General features: G+C 45.2%; 1 protein-coding gene across 1 annotated transcript in view; it reads right to left on the minus strand.

Moving 5' to 3' along the window:
• Window positions 1-19,688, minus strand: part of BDP1 (BDP1 general transcription factor IIIB subunit) — a 1,412,545-nt gene that overhangs the window by 302,427 nt on the left and 1,090,430 nt on the right. Inside the window, exon 34 of the mRNA XM_086960808.1 lies at window positions 13,632-13,782. Coding sequence (XP_086816934.1) covers window positions 13,632-13,782 — 151 coding nt within the window. The remainder of the gene's footprint in view (window positions 1-13,631; window positions 13,783-19,688) is intronic.

Raw genomic sequence — 19,688 nt, forward strand, 5'->3', positions numbered from 1 at the left:
CCCAGAATAGCGGTTGCATAATAGTAGCCCATTCTATGCTCTTTTCCTTGAATAGAGCTGGCGGTATGCCATTAGGACCTAGTGCGCCTTCTTTCCTGCCCTTGCAAATATGTTTTGTTATTAGTGTTATTTGCTGAGAGACTGATGCGACCATGGTGCTTTCGGGTAGGCCTTGCTCCTTATTAATCAATGACTCCGACGAGGGCGTTGTGTGGTGGGGCACTATTTTGTTGGATTCTTGTGTTCCTGCCTGTTCCAGGTGGTTGTTGAAGTGGCGGAGAGATAGTTAATCCATGACTGTTCCATAATGTGCGAGCCTGGTTCTTTATATTGTGGACGCAGAATGATGTTCGCCGATTGCCAAAAACGTGCGCTATTACTGCTTTTGGTATCATATAGCAGTTTTGCCCATGTTTCGTTTTCAGCCTCTTGTTTTATGTTCCATTTTGTGCGTTGTTCCGCTCTTTGTTTCCTCAGCTCTATCCGAAGGTTTGCGTTCTCGGCGGATGATCTTAACTTCCGTAAAGTCGAGTTGATTAGTTTTTTGTGTAGCCTTAGTTGTGCTCTCTGTCCTCTTTTTAAGTTGGATTTGATGCCCTCATTAGGAAGATTGCTTTTTTGGGTGGGCTTGGTTGCCAGGTCTCGTAGCAGAGACTCTGTGTATAGCTCCCAGTGTTGGATATGTCCGACCACAATCGATTGTTGAGTGTCATGTAGTTGAAGGGCAGTTTCTGCCAGAGTTGTTAGATTAGTTGGCGTGCATTTAAGTCTTTTTTGATTGATGGAATAAATAGCCCCTATCGTTTTGTCTGGCTTAAATGCAGCATAGGGATGAGGCCCCACAGGTCTTCGCAGCTCTGTCTAAGGTATTACAGAAACTATGGGTCTATCCTCAACTGGGACACAGGGGAAGGCATGAGAGAGGTCTACCCTGCTGCTATTATCCAGCACAGACCAGAGTGTCAAAGTAGGAGAGGCCTCCAGGAGGTGTAGGGACGCCTCATCACAGAATATGAAGCCATGAGGCAGGGAGGCAGATGCAAAAGAGACCGACGTTCGAGAGTCCCGTGCAGGCGTATTTGTGGTCATGCAGATTGGGAGACCACACATGCTGGCAAGTGGTCATTGGGGTGGGATTTAGTCACTCAGTCCTGAGCATTTTCGCCGACAGACTTGTGATGGTCACAGAGGGGAAATCGCCACTCTTCTTCTCAAACGTACTCTTCACAATTACTAAGTCATGTATCCGTATGGAAAGGTAGGCACTTGATGAAGTTCGCCGCCATTTGAGGGCATTTCGGCCGCCATGTTAGAGTCAGGCAAATATGCTGTAATGCCCCGCAGTTTCCACGCCTCCAGGGACCCTCAGCGCGCTTCTGGGGGTGTGGGGGGGTCATCGCTGTTATCCTCAAGGCGCTGGTGTGTCCGTAGAGAGTCTGTAGACGCAACGTTGCTCCGAGGGGTCGGGCCGTCTCTCATCACGGCCGAACACCAGCCGCCATCTTGGCCCTCGCTGGTTTCCCCTCTAGGAGAAGTCGCCGCCGAATAAAGCCTGTGCAGGCACTCAGGAGACAGCAAATTACCCTCCACCAGTGCCTCACATCATCCAACGGAGTAGGTTCTGTTTTCGGATGATTCTGCCTCGGGGAGCTGCAGAAAATTGCCCAGAGAAAGCGCGTGGACCAGGAGCCGAGACGGTCTACGTCCGCTCGGCCATCTTGCCCGGCCATGCCCCCCCAATCCCTGTGTTTTGATGATGTATGGGAACCAGTTCTATTGCATGTTTTTGAAAGAGGGAGAGAACTTCTTGCTTGAGAGGAGGAAGATGTTCTGCGGACATTGGATGTTGTTTGGGGGGCATACACGGTGGAGTAGAATTGAGTTCCAGGCAGTAACCATACTGAATAATTTGTCTTACCCACCTGTCTGCGTTGATGGAATTCCATACAGATAGGTGTGATAGTCTTCCCCCGACTGGAGTGGAATCGTCTGTGGGAGTGGAAGGAAGTCACTGTTTTGTGGTAGGGGAGGTGTGGGTATTAGAACCATGCCCTCTCCTTCTGTTGTTGTTGCCTCTGTAACTCCCTCTAAAATAACCTCTGTTAGGGGAAGTTTGAGTGGGGTTTTTATAAGTGGAAGTGGTCTTGGAGGTGCCCCTATTAGAGGAGCGACAAAACAAAAAGAACCTCTACTAGTTGTTGCTTGTCCTTTTTCATCTTTTCTAAAGATGTGTCCACAGTGGGTCCAAACAAGTGTTCCTGATCGAAGGGTTGATTGAGGATGGTAGACTGCACCTCTTGCTAAAAACCCGATATGCACAGCCACGCATGTCTACGTAATAACACGCTTGTATTAATTGCGCGGGATGGTGAATCTGCAGCATCCAGGGCACATTTTATTGAGGTGTTCGTGATTAACTTTCCCTCTTGTACAAGGTCATTTGCTTTAGTCTTGTACTCATCTGGAAGATGCTGCATGAGTTTTTCAAGCTCATCGTGGTGAGCCCTGTGGTACCTCACAAGTAAAGCTTGTGAGTTAGCAATGCGCCAGAAGTTTGCTGCCTGGGATGCAACCTTTTTACCTGATGCGTCTATGAGCTTTGATTCTTTGTCTGGCAGAGGGGCATCTCCTGTGGATTGGGAATTTGCTCATTTGCTGGCATTTGCCACTACAAATGAGTCCAGAGGGGTTGACCTTTAATATAAGCTGGATCGCATGGAGCTGGCTTGTATTTTTCTCAATCCTAGGATTAAGCACCCTAGCCCTGACAGGATCTTTAAAAACCTCAGGGACATGGTTAGTCATTCCCTTGAGCATAGGGAGAGTTTTTGATGTTTTTTGTGGCTGGGAGAATGTCTCTAATAAAAAAATCCTCCTTTAGAGGGTCTGAATTGAGTTGAACCCCATGGTATTGCGCAGCTCTATTTATCAGTTGCACAAACCCTACATTATCATCTGGGGGGATGGTCTGAAGGGATATAAATCTGGCTCAGGCACATCTGGGATATTGTAATCGTCCCAAGTCATGAGGTGGGGTACTGTGTGTGCCATCATCAATATCTGTGTGATGTGAGTCTTTTCCCTCATCCTCACCCCCTATATCTTCATCATCCTCTTGTGGTGCAGGTGAAAGAGGAGGCACTGGAGAGTGTGCTGGAGAATGTATAATGTTTCCTGGTTGTGGAGGTGGAGAGAAAGACCTCATAGGTGAGGTTGATGAGTCTTTTTTCTTGGAGCGTATCTCAGGAGTTTCTGAGGTGTCCAATTTTCTCTTCTTAGGTGGTATGAAGGTGACTTGGACAGTAATGGGGCCAATATGGAGTGTTCTTTGCTTAGGATCCGGAAAATCTGGATGGAAAAGTTCTTTGGATCCGCTGTCTTTTTTCGGCGCCGAAGACTTCGGCTCCGAGTGGTGATTTGGGCTCCTTTCCTTAGCTTTAGAGAAGGGGTTTTTGTCTCTTTTGCTTAGGTGGAGTTTAACACTCCGAAGATTTTGGTTTTTTTTTCTGCTCCAAGAACTTGGATTGAATTTGTTTTGGTGCCGAAGATTCTGTTAGTTTTGGTTTTGCTTTAGGTGCCGAAGATTCTGGGGTCGACGGGACCTTGGTTTTATGTTTCGGTGCTGAAGATGGTTTCTATCCACCGTGGTGTGGCTGGCTCGATCCCGAGCTGCCTGAAGGCTTTGTGGGCTTCGGAGCCGGGCCCAGAGGCGGGGCTTCTGAAGTCTTGTCTCGGTGTCGACCCAGACCCGAAGGTGAAGGTGTTACCGGAGCCTTTTGTGTTTAAGGGGTAGGGGCGTCGACGTCAGTACTCGCGCTCCGTTGACCTGGGGTAATCATCTGGTCTTCTTAGTCCGAATCGTCGGCTTCGGACTTCGGCTTCCTGTTCATCTCCTGTCTCTGGTTCCGGATCTTTGGTGCCTGCCTCAAAGATGTCTTTCGGCACCGAAACTGTTGATCGGGACATTTCGTGACATCAAGCTCGACAATCACGTATGGGCTTCTTTGACCTCAAAGAGTCACAGGCCTGGCAGTGTCGACTCTCGCGTTCCAGCGAGAGACAGAGGCTACAGACCTCGTGGAGATCTGTGTGTAGGAATTCAGCCACACACTTGCAATTTTTAAATAGAGTCCTTTCCATATCCTGGTTGATGGCGCTGATTGGCCCAACAACAGCCCACATCGTTGACCGGACACGAAAAATTCTTTGGAACCGGATACGCTTCGAGAGAGATCGCGATCGAAATCATACTGTCGATCAGTGAGAGTTATGCGCGTCAAAAGGGAAACGAAGCGACGTCGACCCGGAGCGCAACAAATTACATCCGAACCAGATGGCAGAAAAAAACAATCTAAGGATGGAGTTGATGTCCATGCGCACTACTAACGTTATGTTAAAAACATTTATACCGCGCACGGTCACCAGACGGTTTCATGGTGCTCAAAACAAATGTGGGAGAACAGTGCACCAAAGTTACTCATAGGTGAATTGAAAGAAGTGGGTTTTGAGCAATTTGCAAAAACAGACATAGCTGGGTCAGAGTCTAGGGAGTTTGGAAGGGAATTCCACAGTGTGGGGGCCAGGTGGGGCCAAAGGAGGAGTCACCTATCTTTTGATACAAAGACATCTACAATAACAAAGTGCAAACATCTGTGCCCAACACCAGATGGCCATCTATGCAAAAGTATGCTATCTAACGCTCATATGCCTCGAACATATTCTTTATGTTTTCACATTTCATGTCTTATGGTTGCTCAAAAAGTATTTGTCCTATTGATGACCCAATAAGTTGTAAGGGTTGAAAAGCAGTTGATGCACCTCTGGTAAATTGGGATAAAGCATTGATTGTGTTCTGTCCCAGTTGTAATGAGCAACTTTATTGAACTGGAAACCCTTTACCACTGTGATTTTCTTTTGTTTATTCTGTAAATTTGTATATGTTTATCTAGTGTAACATGGTGAGCACAAATGGTCTGTTTGTATACTGTATTGTGTTGGTATTCTTGTAAAAATTGAAATAATAATTTCTATTGTTTTGAAGAATCTCTTTTATGGGTACCTTTTTCTTTTTCCTTTATATTTCGGTTTGACCTGTTTGTGAATTAATTATTTTCCTGGAACAACTGTGGCTTTCACATTGACCACAAAGAGAAGGCAGGAGAGGCAGTGGCAGCACAACTGATCGTAGAGGGAAGGAGAGAGTGGGAAGGGACATGCCAACAGACCATGGAGGGCAGGAAGGAGAGATCAAGAGAACAGACTGACAACGCAGAACAGGGGGGACAAGGGTAGGGCAACAAGCGGACCACATAGGGCAGGCGTGAGAAGCAGTGGCAGTACAATCGAACAAGCAGGGGAAGTGGGAGGGGGAACAGCAACAGGAGGGCAGTAAGGAGGGGCAGTGGAAACACAATATGCCATGGAAGGCAGCAGGGGGGTGTAGGGGTAGGGTTAAAGACTCAGACAATGGAGGGCAGGGGCAGCAAGCTGACTACACATGGCAGATGGGACGGGTCGTGTCAGCCTAATGGACCACACAGGGTGGGTGGGAGAGGCAGTGGCAGCATAACGGACCATGGAGAGCAGGACGGAGGTGGCAGGGACATACACACGGGCAATAGAGGGCAGGGGGGAGGCAAGGGCAGCAAGATGACCACACAGGGGCGGCAGAATGGGAAGTGGCAGCACAACGGACCATGGAGGGCAGGGGCCCACACAAGGATACCTGAAGGCAGGAGCAGCAAGATGGTCATGAATGGCTGGCAGCAGGGGCAGTGGAAGCACAATGAACCATGGCCGGCAGGAGGGAGGGGATAGGGCATGCACTTGAACCATGGAGGGCAAGATGGAGGAAATAGGGGTAGAGACTGACAACAGAGGGGTGGAGGGGACTGAGGCACTGGCAGGGACAACAAGCTGACCAAGCAGGGCAGAACGGAAGGGCATTGGCAGCACAACGGAACATGTATGGCAGGCAGGACGGTTAGTGGCAGCACAACAGACCATGGTCGGCAAGAGGAAGGGGGCAGGAGTATGTACAAAGGACTATGGGATGCAGAAGGTAGGGGCTTGACTCAGACAACAGGGAAAAGTGGGCAGGAGCTGGGGCAGCAAGCGGACCACACAGGGTGGGCAGGAAGGGCAGCCATTGGCAGCTGCTATGGGACAGTGGTGGTGAAGCGGGTGGGAGAAGGGGGCAAGCGCAGGGGACACGGCTTCTCCTCTGTTCTTCTGTCGACGACACAGCAACAAGAAGCACCCGAGCTCCCAGTCTCTCCCAGCCAATAACAACACTGCTGATAGCGTTGTGATAGGTCTGAGGGCCGTGGTTCGGCCCTTAGAGAGGGAGTGGAAACCTGGGCCTATTCTCCAGACAGGCTGTAATGCAGCCTGGGTGGAGAACATGCAAAGTGCGCATGACGGTTGGCTGGCTGGAGATGGCCAGCAAAATCTCCATGCGCACTTAAGTGAAAATACCACTCCTCCCGATGCTGGCCGATAGCCCTGCCCGACCCCCAAAAAAGCCAGTATTGTAAAATAAAATTATAATACTGTTGTGTTATTAGAATTGTGTTTTTCGTGTGGGGCGATGCTCCTCTGCCTTTGCTGAGGAGCCGCTGCTGGGGGCAGCAGCAGAACAGACCTTGCCAGGCAGGAAGGAGGGGCAGCCCAATGGTCCATAGCATAGAGGGGGGATAGGAGCATGGACTAGGACGGTAGAAGGTAATGGAAAGGAGCAGGGATGAGGAAGCAAGCAGGTTATGCTGGCTAGGCGAGAGGGGCAGTGCCAGCATGACAGACTGCCTTGGGCAGGCACAAGGGGGAGTGGGAGCTCAATGTACTATGGAGGTCCGAACTGAGGTGGCATGGTGGACGAAAAAATGACAGCTTGGGCGGCGGTTGAGTGATCGCCAGTGGCTGAGATTAATTTAAGCACTCCATACATTAGCTAAACCTAGCTGATGAGCGAAACCAGTACTGGGTAGCTTGTGTTCCAGTTCAGGGAAGACCTGGCCTGGCAAATTGGGCTGGGATGGACTGTTCCCAATGGAGCACGGACAAAACTGATTTGAATATGACTTGGCCCAAACTGAGGTGGCATGGTAGGTGAAAAAGTATGGATTGGGATACCACTGAGCGATTGTCAGATGTTGAGATTAATTCAAGCATTCCATTCATCACTTCTTTTTTATATCTAATTGACCATGGAGGGCAAGAGGAAGGGGAGAAGAGGCGCAGAAAACAGATTGCATTGGGAAGGAGGGCAAAGGCAGTAAGCTAAATACAGAGGGCAAGCGGGAAGGCCAGTAGCAGCACTTCGGATCATACAGGACCACAGGGAGGAGGCAGAAACATGAATTCTAATGACAGAAGGTAGGGAGGAAGTGGGCCAGGGCAGCAGCAAAGAATGTATGACAAGTGGGAAGGGCAGTGGCAGAAAAAATGCCACACCGGTCAGAAGGGAGGGGACAGGGCACAAAGTAGGACATGGAGTATTGGGGCAGCAGGTTGACAATGGGACCATGGGGGGAAAGACCTGCAGGAGGGAGGGTGCAGGGGCTAGCACACAGAGACTGAATGGCAGGGAGGAGGGGTGCAGGCATAGCAAGCTGATCATGCAGAAAAGGCTGGCAGGGGCAGCAGGCCATCCATAGAGGACTGGCGGAATGGGTTAGGGGCAAGCAGTTGGCAAACAAAACAAGTGGTGACATACCGCTGGTACGGATCCCTGCTAAATCCAGACACCACTTCCACATGATAAGATCACTCACAAAGGCCACTAAAGTTATGTAATTCCGAATTATGCATTTACTGCACTTGCTATATATTCCCCTTCTAATCCCCCCATCTAATAGTCACCATTCTATGATCTTAAACAACATTAATAAATATTACTGGCCATCCCAACAAGTAACTTCAGATCAGGGGGGAGTAAATGGGGTATGGTTTTCGCTTGAAAAATGTAAGGCCCTTGGAACAAGTTTGTGTGCACTTACTCAACAACCGGTTGGAGGTTCCTACTATCAACAAGCATCAGTCTCGCATTTGTGAAAGTTAGAGTTTTTTGCCATTTGTTTGGAGTGGAGTGGATGTGTTTGTAGTGGAATTATGTGGTTTGAATCGGAATTGTTAGGTGTGGAATTGTGTGGGGTACGTTCATGTTCAGAATCAAGCAATCCTAGACGACTGCACTATGCTGTAAATACTATCAAACCTTGATCCAATGATTTTAAAAGCACTGCAAAGTATTTTATGGCAGCAAAATCCTTCACTATGGCTGAAATTTAAAGACTCAGGCCAGCTTTGTGTGAACTACTGGTTGCTTGTCTAGACTCATCAGATTTCCTTGTTTTGAATTCCTATAGTCTGATTGAAAAACTGCATGGGGTGCTGCCCATATATAAGAGGGAAGCTCTGCTTCCTCTGGTGGAAGCACAATTACGTTAAATGGTTAAACCAGAGACTCCTCCCTTTAAAAGTGCAGAATGACCCATGGTGAGCTACATTCAGTATTGTAAAAAGGGAAAGGGTGTGTGAGATATCTAGATAATCTTATTTCACCTTTTAATGAAGTTACTGGAAGCCTTAATAATCCACCATCCACATTTTAGATGAGTGGTTCAAGCAACTGTACTATGCATATATTCTGTACATGCCAAAGCTATGCCTGCAGTTGGTACTTCCAAAAAGACAATGAAGACAGCCATCATCTTGTGAACATCAGTCATATGGCTGTTCTTCTTTCTGTGGGTGCTTGTGGATCAGAGCTAATGAGGAATGTCACTTCCTATGTGCTATGTTCTACTAATGCACCCATCCACCAAACAGACATATGTTTACCCAGCAAACAAATATAAATGTCAGAGTCCATTGCTGATTAAATTAAAAATAGTTACCCATATAGAAAATGTACAAAATAATTTGAGTTTCAATGCAGATCCAACAAGAAAACACACACAGCGCTTTCATTTACAAATGTGCTTCAGATCAAAGGGTATTCAAGAAGGTCACAATAGTGAACACGTTAGTTGCTTAAATGCTGTTTTGTTGTTGCACTGTTCTTCAACATTTTTGCCAGGGCTGCTTTTGGTTCCCAGACAGGCCCTGGTGGTAACGGAAAAACGCAAATATGAGCTATTGCTGGGAATCAGCCCCCGGTAATGTGTGAATAGATCTAAGAGGCTAAAACAACGGGTACAAGGCACTCAAAAACAGAGAAGCAAGTACTGAGAACTTGAACGGTTGTTATGGTGTGATGATGAATAAGGAGAAATACTCGCACAGAGAGTTCAGCAACATAAAATGGGGCATGAGCCAGACCCACAGTGAAAAAGAAGTCCCAGAAAGTGATGAAAAATAAGTCCCAGAAAGTGAAGAAAAATCCTGGTCCAGATAAGCCCCTCATATATTGGGTAGAACAATGTGAGGGCTCCTCTGTAAAACATAAACTAACAAATATAAGCATTCCTTTGTCATTTCAACATCGCTCCTTTTGATACGCATGCAAATTATCAATATTGAGGGGACAGGGTAATAACAGCAAGGGATAGAGGGACTGAGGATGAGAACAGAACGACTCTGCACCCTTCCCACTCCACAGTTTGTATATATAGTTAATATATGTTAAGTACAGGAGTGCAGCAATCTGCTGAGTGCCGTGGGGGAACCGTGTGCATCAGTTGCTAACTGACCAAACTTAAATGTGGACCCAGGCAGCAAGGAGCTATTATAAAACAGCGTACCCGCTGCTGTTGGTTGGGGCTTCCTTCTAAAACACATATAGCCAAAGTTCAGTGTTGTCGGACTTGTGGCTGGATAAGGAGTGGTCGTTCTAAGGCACTGGAATTACACAATTGCCATAGCATAGGCCTGTCTGCACTGCAGTCTGATCCGAACAGGCCTGTACCGAAACATAAAGCACGCATGGATCACCCCCTTTACCAGTGACTGAGTCACGCAACCGCCAGTGATAGGACTGCTTTGCTCCCACTGTTCAACCTTTTGTGAGTATTTGATTTATGTACATACGTTTGCTTACGATCCTTATTGGAATACATCGGTAGTTTGTGCTTCAGTCCCTTGGCATCTCAGGATTATGATTTTTCACTCTAACTAAACTACTTGAAATATAAAAAATGATCCACGCACTTGTATTAAAGTCAGCAAGCTAATCATAGAGTTTGTGTGACATTTAGGAATCACTTGCAGGACGTAGGAGTTAATACTTCAAAATACTTTTATTGAGGACTCCTCAGATTCCAAACTAGTAGGGAATGTTCCAAGTGGGGGTTGGTTTGTCCAGAGAAGGTGCTTTCAATGCCTTATGAATGACGGCTGTGTTGTTTAGAACCGGAGTTAGGAAACATCGAAATGGTCCGCTGCGACCAAAACCGGTCGACCGTGCCGCTGCCTGAAACAAAACAAAAAAAGGAACCGTGCTGAGCAAAGGGGATAGAGCAGAGAGTAGTGAGTCAGAGAAATGCTAAGCACAAAAGGAACCATGCTGAGCAAGGGGGAAAGCAGAGTACACAGCGTCCATGAAGTGGGCATCGCACTGAGCCAAGGAAATGCTTGTTTAAAAAGAAAAAAAAAAAGATTTCTTATCAGAAAATAATACAGAAACAAGTGGAAGAGGACAAGTCCTGAGGGAGATCCATGGGAGTCAACAACTGAGGACAAGCATTTGCAATGCAATAGGTCTCGCATTAACGCAAGTTTGAGCTATTGACATTGCAAATGACGATGCCTTTTTTTTGTTTTTGTTTCTAAAACTAAAATAAAAGGCATTGTCATTTACAATAGCATTAGCAAATGCTTGTTGTAGAGGGAGGTACTTTTAATACTTCCCAACTTAGCGTTTTGCACGTGCAATGCCTGACATATTTTTCACCGCAGGTAAGAGCGTAAACAGGTATTTAGTCCGCTTTTCAGAGCGACCAATAGATATGCAAATTATCTCTCAAGGATTTCAATATATGTAAATTTGCTTCATAAATATTCATTGAGAAGGTCTCAAAAATCGAACTGGGTTTTCCATTTGATAGGTCGCGGAGCCCAGCCATGATTTAATAACAGGTGTGTGTGTACATTAGCAGAGCTGTATTTAACACCAGTTCTTCGGGTGCTTCTATCCATACAGAGAGGGGTGCTTTGGTGGCGCTCTATATACAGCGTTATGAATGTTTTAAGCTGTGGTTTCCTTGTTGTGACGTGCGTGCAGTCGGCTGCTGAAGAAAAAAGTTTCCTTTGTTTCCACAGTCTCTGCCCATGGTGTTCTTGCGCAGCCAGACTTTCCCGCTCATTATAATCACCAGATTTGCACAGTTTAGTTAACATGTTAGAAGTCGCAACTGGTCACATCTCGTATTCATCAAGGGGTAAATGTCTGATTTGTGGGAACGCAGAACAATTCCCAGTGGTTGACGTATGGAGAGACGACACCAATTAGCTCCTTCCCACCTACAAATTGCAATTATTGTTTATGCTTTTTGTCACGCTGTCTTGTAAAAACAAGCTTACACTGTATCGTAACCTACCATCGGGCTCAGAACACCCAACCTCCGCTTTGACATCACCGGGCGCATACATCTCCAGCAGCCTTCAGCGCTGAAAGTAAGGCAGTACTTTGTATCATTCTGACCCCGAGCTATCATTTTGACGTGAAGCTGTGCTGTTTTGTGTATTCAACTCTTCTTGAAAAAGCCACATTTGTGTGGTTGTAACTCTCATCTGCACCGTCTAACGCCAGATGGAACATTCCGTCTCAGGGTTTCCCTGGAAAGAGAGGAGGGAGGCCGGGTGTGGCTATAACAGAATGCAGTGAGACACCATGCACTGAAAAGCTGCGTTATCAGAAGTGAGAGCGCACGAGCTCATTAAAGGAAACAAAGATGGCATCGGACTGTGGAAATGGGCCGTAGTAAAAGATAACAAGGCAGTAACAAGTAAGTCTAATTGACAAATCACAAGCCAGCGTTTAACATAAACTCTGATGCAAGCCAATTAAAAAGAAGGACGTGGCTTAAAGCCCCCTTCTCAAACTGTATCGATTCCAAAAGCGCGAGCATGGCGAGAGCAACGCATGCGCGCTGCTAACGGCAGGCAAGACCTATAAAAGGTGGGAAAAGCAGGAACAATTATTAAATTAGAAGCTACATTTTTAAAGGAAATTGACAAAAGCCAATCAGGAGCTGGAGGCGAGCTGTAAGCCCCCTCAGTGTATGCAGCATGTCAAGAGACAGCACATGCGTTACCTAGGCTCGACCTAATAATGTACAAGAGACTGTTGTCACCGAGTGAACAAGGCTAAACCTTGGCAAGACAACAAAACCTTGAGGTTCTGCTGTAGAAACAAAATAGGCTGAGATAGTGGAATATGCTAGAGGACCTTTAGGGAGAGGAAGAGAAAGGAATTTACTGGTGAAATTGTGTCGGATAATGACAAGACACCGTCAGTGTTGCAAGCTATATAGGCTTCATCCTAAAAAGAAATGTTAAAACACAACCCTGGAAGCAACACCTCTAAAAGTGAACATTCCCACTGCATGTAATCAGCCAATATTGCAATATTTCATTTTTTTGTTCTGTGATGTAGCTCTTTAGATCACAATGCAATCAAATTCTTCGAGGCAAGGTAGCATATTCTGCAAAACTATCTAACAGTTTGCAGAAACAAGTTTCTCCAATAATACATATAATATCATTATGACTTTGCAATAGCAGTAACATATTTTGCAAACCTATTCTTTTCTGAGCCAAGGCACACCTGATTTTTAGCTATGTTTGCACTATGCAAATGCAACATATATACATACAAATACATACATGCATCAAAATATTTCCCCAGTGAGACATTGTCTATCGTACAACCTAGACCCATAACTCAAGCATACAGATGAACACATTCCAAGTCATGTCTAAATAAAGAAGGGAAAGTGGTATTCCTTGACAGAAATCACAGTACCATAACATTAAATGGGGTCAACTACCTATGGAATGTAACTGGACATTTGTAGCTATGATGACAGTAACAGGCTGCCTAAAATCATAAGGCATGTTGAGGTCTATGCCAGGAACAGATACTTTTCTCCTTCTCTTAATTTTTCACTTAACACAACATTTTTGCATTGTTACCTTTCCTTGCACGTTTGTCAAGCCAAGGGTAAATTGTAGTCTGATCGATATCATAATCTGCAGACTGAGAGTTATTGTCTACACGTTTTCAAACATGGAGGCATTTATTAGCACTGTAGCAACACAAGTAAGTTGCTTGAATACAAGTGATGGATTTGGACAGTAATTCCGGTAGTACTATATTACATACATAGGTCTATGACACGCCACCGAGGACTGCTGATTCCTTGCTGCTGAAAAAAGAAATCCGCTTTTTATAGCAGTTAAGTAGCACAATTGCTATAATTGGCACACCCTGCCAGCCTTGCAGTGTGCACTTACATAGACTCAGGCCCTAATGTTTAAACTGCCAGATGTTAATATCTAATTTAATATGGGACATTAGAATAAAATGAGCACAGGGTGTTGGTGTCTTTGTAGAAAGAAACATTAATTAGTGAGTGAAACATTGCCCTCACCTAGATTCCCGTTCAAAGAAATGCAGTTGGTTTCTTTACCTGTTTATTTGGTGCACTTGCTTATCAGTGCTGGTTTCTGGAGAGATAAGCTCATCTAATTCCGAAGTGCCAGTCTTCACTGTCATTCTCTGATCGCTTTGCAGTCCAACATTTTGCAGTACCACTGTCCCTTCTGGGGGGTTTCTTTCTGCTATCCATTTGAAACATAAAATATACAGTTAAAATAGTATTGTTATAAATCTACTTAAGTCTGATGATATATAAATAGGTAACAACTAACATTACAATTTATAGTTTTATCACTTTGAGAGAAACATTCAGGTAGGCTGGGTTCGGGTAGTGTAGGTCCTTGCATTTGTGTGAGGAGTTTGAATTGAGCACATTTGTGTATCGGGAGCAAGTGGAGTCCCCAGAGGTGTGGTGATGTGAGTTGGTGATCCCAGCGTAGATGGTGTTCCAATCATCCAACTTGCAGGTGACAAGGGCGTGAATGACAGTTTTTCTAGTGTTGCTTGGGAGCCATTTGAAGATCTTCCTCGGCATCTTCAGAGTGTGAAGCGGGGCATGGAAACAGGATGAATTGTGCGGTCATGTTCAGTTTGGGTGTGTGATTGACAATATTTTAAAACATCATAACTTTTAGTTCCAGCAGTGCTACTGCAATTGCACAAGCATGTGTTGGTACATGAGTACTAACGACACTAAATACATTATGAGAATAATTTGCCTCATTTATGAGGCTGTACATAATAATGATTTCAGATAACTCACAAAACAGTCCCCATGTAGGGAGTTTACAAAAATGTGATCCAATAAGAAAATATTTCTTTGCACCTTGTGTTTTAAGAAGTACACCTTGTGCAAGTCATCCTTGGGCAATGGCCCCACAACTTACAGTCAAGATGAGAAACATTCCTACTTTCTCTGGCTTGAAATCACTTCTAAAATACATGCTGAGAAAATCTTCATAATCACTATTTCCTTCCACTACAATGAGCAGTATCTGCCCTTCTGTTCCACAAACCCAGCCTTATGTGAACTAAGCTGATGCATAATTTCTTGATTTAACTCAATATTCATAACCCTAGCAGACATGTATCCTGTTTATACCAGATGCACCTGGATGTCTTGCTAATATCCTTCTGGGTTGAATTTCTCAATTCACCAGCACCTATTAATGCATTCAATGGTTCATAGGACCCTACACTTAAAAAGCAATGATCAGACAGATATGTCCCTGACTTAATATACATCTATGTCTTCATGCTTTGCCCCTTTGACCTGCTCCAATAATAATCAGAGTATGCCAAAGTTACTCATATAATTGTTTTTGTTTAACGCCTCTTTAACTCTTACAATTGTAAGCGCTTTGCGTAAAGTTCTGAAATCGCTCCATCAAATGCTTCTTTTACACCTGTTACTGAAAACACTCTTGTAGAGCGCTTCTAACATTTTTCCATTAAATGCTTGCTAATGTTTTTTGTAGTACTCTGAAAGGATTATGTTACTTAACTTGTAAGCATCTATTTGTAGTGTGCAGTGCTGCAGATTCACATGCTATGCACACTCCTGCCATCTAGTGTTGGGCCCACACTATACAACTTGTTTTTCTTGAAGAAGTCTTTGTTGCAGACGTGAAGTCGAGATTCCTCTATGAGTGAATGCGCATGCTCAACAGCTCCATTGTTAGATTGTTCCTGTTACCCCCGCCATCATGTCAAGTGTGGATGGAGCTTGGGAAGATAGATAAAGGATTCAGAATTATATGTGTGAGGCTAAAATATACATACATGAAATCTGACACCAGAGAACGCCTGCCTGGGAGGCAGAGGGTGCATGTGAATCTGCAGCACTACACAATATGAATAGATTTTTTTTTTTAACAATTTTTATTGCAGTCATTTACAGTGTACTTTGCTGGACTCAGGATCTCTTAGTGCAGAGTCGTTCTCCTATCTCATTCCAGATGTCTCGTACACAGCCATTCAGCCCACATCCCGGAGGTCGGGCGGCGTTACTCTATTACATTTTACTCTCTTGACTGGGCTGCCTGCTGCAGTCAACATATGGGGCCCTCCGCCCTCTGCTTTTACTTTTTCGCTCCGTTCCCCACTGTCACTCGTCAAAGTTCCACTACAGGATCCCGGGATGCTTCTCCCCCCCCCTTCCAACCCCCCCACCCCTTCCCCCCGGTTACACAATATGAATAGATGCTTACAAGATAAGTAACATATGTCATTCGTAGCATGTGCTGGCTACAGATAAACATGCAATGCATAGACTGTAAAGTAGTTTTCCTTTGCAGTTGCTTCAGTCATCAGATAATGCAGAGTGTGAAATACATTTCTTAACACTCTTTGACGAACAAGAGCTTGTTGCTTAGCTTGGACATCCACACAATAGTGTTTAGTAAAAGTCAGTTAAAGGAATGCTTCCTACAAAGGACAAAGAAGCACCTTTCTTTCTAGTAGGATATGCTTGCATCACTAATAGCAATGATTAGGACACTTTACTCCGCATGCGTTTACAACGCGTGTGATTACCCCGCATTTTTTAATCTTTTACAATGCAGGGCTTTACAACGCAATCCAGTACAACGCAATTTACTATTCTTACTCCACCGGGGCGTTGCTTTGAGGAATGCCGTGTTTGTGGTGTAAAGCCCTGGGTTGTAAAAGATTTTGCGGACTAAAGGCATACTTTGTAACACATTTCTGTAAAGTAAAAAAGGGATATGACTTTTGGAAAAAACTGGATTTGTCTGTATCCTTACCTTGTCTTAAAAAACTTGAAGATCTGGTTCTTCTATTGTGAGGGCCGGCAACTCACTAACCCTTATTAATGATGTGATCGCTACTAGAAAAGCCATGACAGGAACTGTAGTGAATAGGAATGCAAAGGCTCGAAAGGTGAGGACAATAGTCTTGTAAGTACCACATTTAAATTCCTGATGGGACCGGCGGTGCTCGTGAAGGAATTATTATTTTAAGTACTTCTATGAAAGATATAATGACTGGTATGCTGGAAAAGGGACTGGTGCTTCTGATTTTGCAGGTATGCAGGTATACTGCAAATGTAGCAAGCTGCAGTTGTGTGGAAGTGCATGCTATCATTGATATTTGTAGATGCAGCAGATAACATACAATTTGTTGTACTGAGGGAACACAAAGGTCCATGTTTTGAGCAATACAGTAAATAAACAAACCTTTTCGTTTAGCTGTAAAACAGGCTTCAGCTGTTAAATGCCTTTTCTCTCTTAGAAAGTCAAAACACTCTGGAGGCAGTTGCAAGCATCCAAATTCTATGACTTCAGGAGCCAAATTACGAGGTTGAGTTGTTTTTGGTTGGAATCACTGACTCTGTCCCCTCTGTGGGTGAGGAGGTCTGGAGTATTGGCAAGCCTCTCGTGAGGTACTAGGGACAATTCCAAAAGTGTCATGCACCAGGGTTATCGCTCCCATTGGGGAGCCACTGAAATCATCTCGAGAGATGCCTGTCTGACCTTTACAAGAAAAGGAATGAGAGGGAGAGGTGGAAAAGCGTAGACAAATATCCCTGACCAATTCATCCATGGTACAGTGCATATGGATTGTGGATGGTAGTACCTGGAGGCGAAGCTTTGGCACTTTGTGTTTTCTGCGGTGCGGTGGCATACAGGTCCACATTTGGCACCCCCCAATGGTGAAATTAGAGTTTGAGGTTTTGGGGGTGGAGTTTCCACTTGGGCCCTTTTTGCATCCTGCTGAGCGGTCTGACACAGAATTGTCCACTCCCGGGAGATATTGTGCCAGAAGCTGGGTGTAATGGTGAAGAGCTCAATGCCAAATCTCCAGCACTACGTGAGACAACTGTATTAAATGGGTGCCTCCCTGCCTCTATATGTAATATATTGCTGTCATTTTGTTTGTTCTAAGGAGGACAACTTTCCGAGGTATATTGGTGATAAAGGCTTTTGGTGCTAACTGTATCACTACGAGTTCTAGTACATTGATGTGCACCGTTTGTTGTTTTTTTATTTATTTAGGTTTCTTGTAGAGCGCTAACAATCATCCCAAAGGGATATCACGGCGCTGAGATTGCTAAAGTGCGGGTGCAGTGGGCATAGTTGAGTGGTTTAGTCGGAGTGGGGAAAAAGGAAGGTTTTTAGTTGTTTCCTAAATGCCAGGTGGCATTCTGTGAGTCGGAGGGCCACAGGCAGTTCGTTCCACTTCCTTGCAGCGACGTGGGAAAAGGCTTGTTCACCCACCCTGGCTCTCTTTACCCGGGGGATGCTGGCTTGCGCCGAGATTTGTGAGCGGAGGTTTCTGGTGGGAGTGTAGAACTGAATCCTGTTTCTAAGGATGAGAGGATGCAGTGCTCTATGAGTGATACACAACATTTTAAAAGTTGCTCTTTGCTTCATTGGCAGCCAGTGTAGATCACGCAGACAGTTTGTGGCCGAGTCGTATTTTCTTTTCATGCAGATGGCCTTGGCTGCTGCGTTCTGCACCATTTGGAGTTTGGTGAATAGGTACTCTGCCATGCCTACGAACAGGGAGTTTCCATAGTCCAGCCTACTCATCAGGAGAGACTGAACTAGGATCCTTCTGCACTCTATTGGAATCCATGGAAAGACTCTTTTAAGTTGTTGATAGGGCCATATGTGCTCTCCACTCTAGGAGTGATGCATCAGTGGTAATTGTCCCTGGCAGAACTGGGTCCAAAAAAGGTTTGCCTTTGGTAACATTGTCTGTGCTCACCTATTGCAAGGACGATGGACCGTGGACAAAATCAACACTAGAGCCACTAAACTGTCCTCCGCTTGTGACCACCAACATGCTAGCCACTCTTGTAGGAGATGTATGTAAAGTCTGGCGTGCAGCATAATTGCTAAACCGGTGCAGTCATGCCCAAGAGGTGCATTACTAACCTGACTGGCAGGCTGTGGTATGACTGAAAAAGAGCCAGTTGGTTCTGGAGATTGAGAATCCTCTGGTCTGTGGGATATGATTTGACTGTAACAGAATTTAGAGTCACTCCCAGATATGTCTGTATTTAGAGAGGCTGTAAGTGGGACTCTGATGCACGGATTGTAAAAAGCAATTTGTGTAACAAGTTGATGGTCGCCTGTGCATCCTACAGGCATTTCTGTCTGCTTGAACTCTATTTCAGCCAATCGTCCAGATATGGGAAGACAAGAATGTTGTGTCTCCTCAAATGGGCTGCTACAACTGCCAGGCATTTGGTAAAGACTCTTAGTATTGTTCTCACTCTGAAAGGCAACACATTGAACTGGTAGCAACATCCAATTACCCCAAACCTGATGTAACGGCAATGTACTGGATGAATGGAGATGAGAAAGTAAGCGTCCTTCAAGTCGAAACGCCTTCTTGAATCAGAAGGATCACATCCTTAGGTGTTACCATATGGAAGTGTTCTAATAATATGTATTGATTGAGGGGTGTGGATCAAGTATTGGTCTCAGCGTTCCGCCATTCTTGGGTATCAAGAAGTACAAGGAATACAAACCTCTTTCGAGGAATTCTTTTGGAACTTGCTCTTTGGTATCTTTCGACTGCAGAGCTTTCACCTTGTCCTTGAGAAGGTTAAGGTGTTCAGGGTCTGTGTGCGTGGTGGCATGTTTAGGGGCTGTGATGTGAGTGCTAGGCAGTATCTGTGCTTAACGATGGCTACACCCAATGGCTGGATTGCAATTTGGACCAAAGGTGGTGGAACTGTTGCAGTATTGCCCCAACAAGTGTTGTGTGATCAGGGGGAAAGTCGTGGAGAATCACTGTTTAGATGCAGAGGCTCACTTTTCGAAGAGTACCTTTACCTTTTCCTCTTTGACTGTGTGTTTGCCCCAAGAAACTAGTTCCTCTGCTCTTTGTTTATTCCTTTCTTTGTTCCTCCATGTCATCGCAGGTAGCCCTGTTATACCACAAGAGAGGGCCTACTGAATTGGCTATGCACCAATGACTGCCATGTCCTACTGCCGTACGTTGCCTGATGCATCTATACGCATACTCTCCTTATCCGGAGGGGGAGTGTCACCTGTACTTTGGGAAGCTGCCCTTATACCACCTGCTGTAACCAATAGGGAATAAGCCCTGGAGT

This window comes from Lissotriton vulgaris, chromosome 3_1 (assembly GCF_964263255.1).
Source record: "Lissotriton vulgaris chromosome 3_1, aLisVul1.2, whole genome shotgun sequence".
Taxonomy (NCBI): domain Eukaryota; kingdom Metazoa; phylum Chordata; class Amphibia; order Caudata; family Salamandridae; genus Lissotriton; species Lissotriton vulgaris.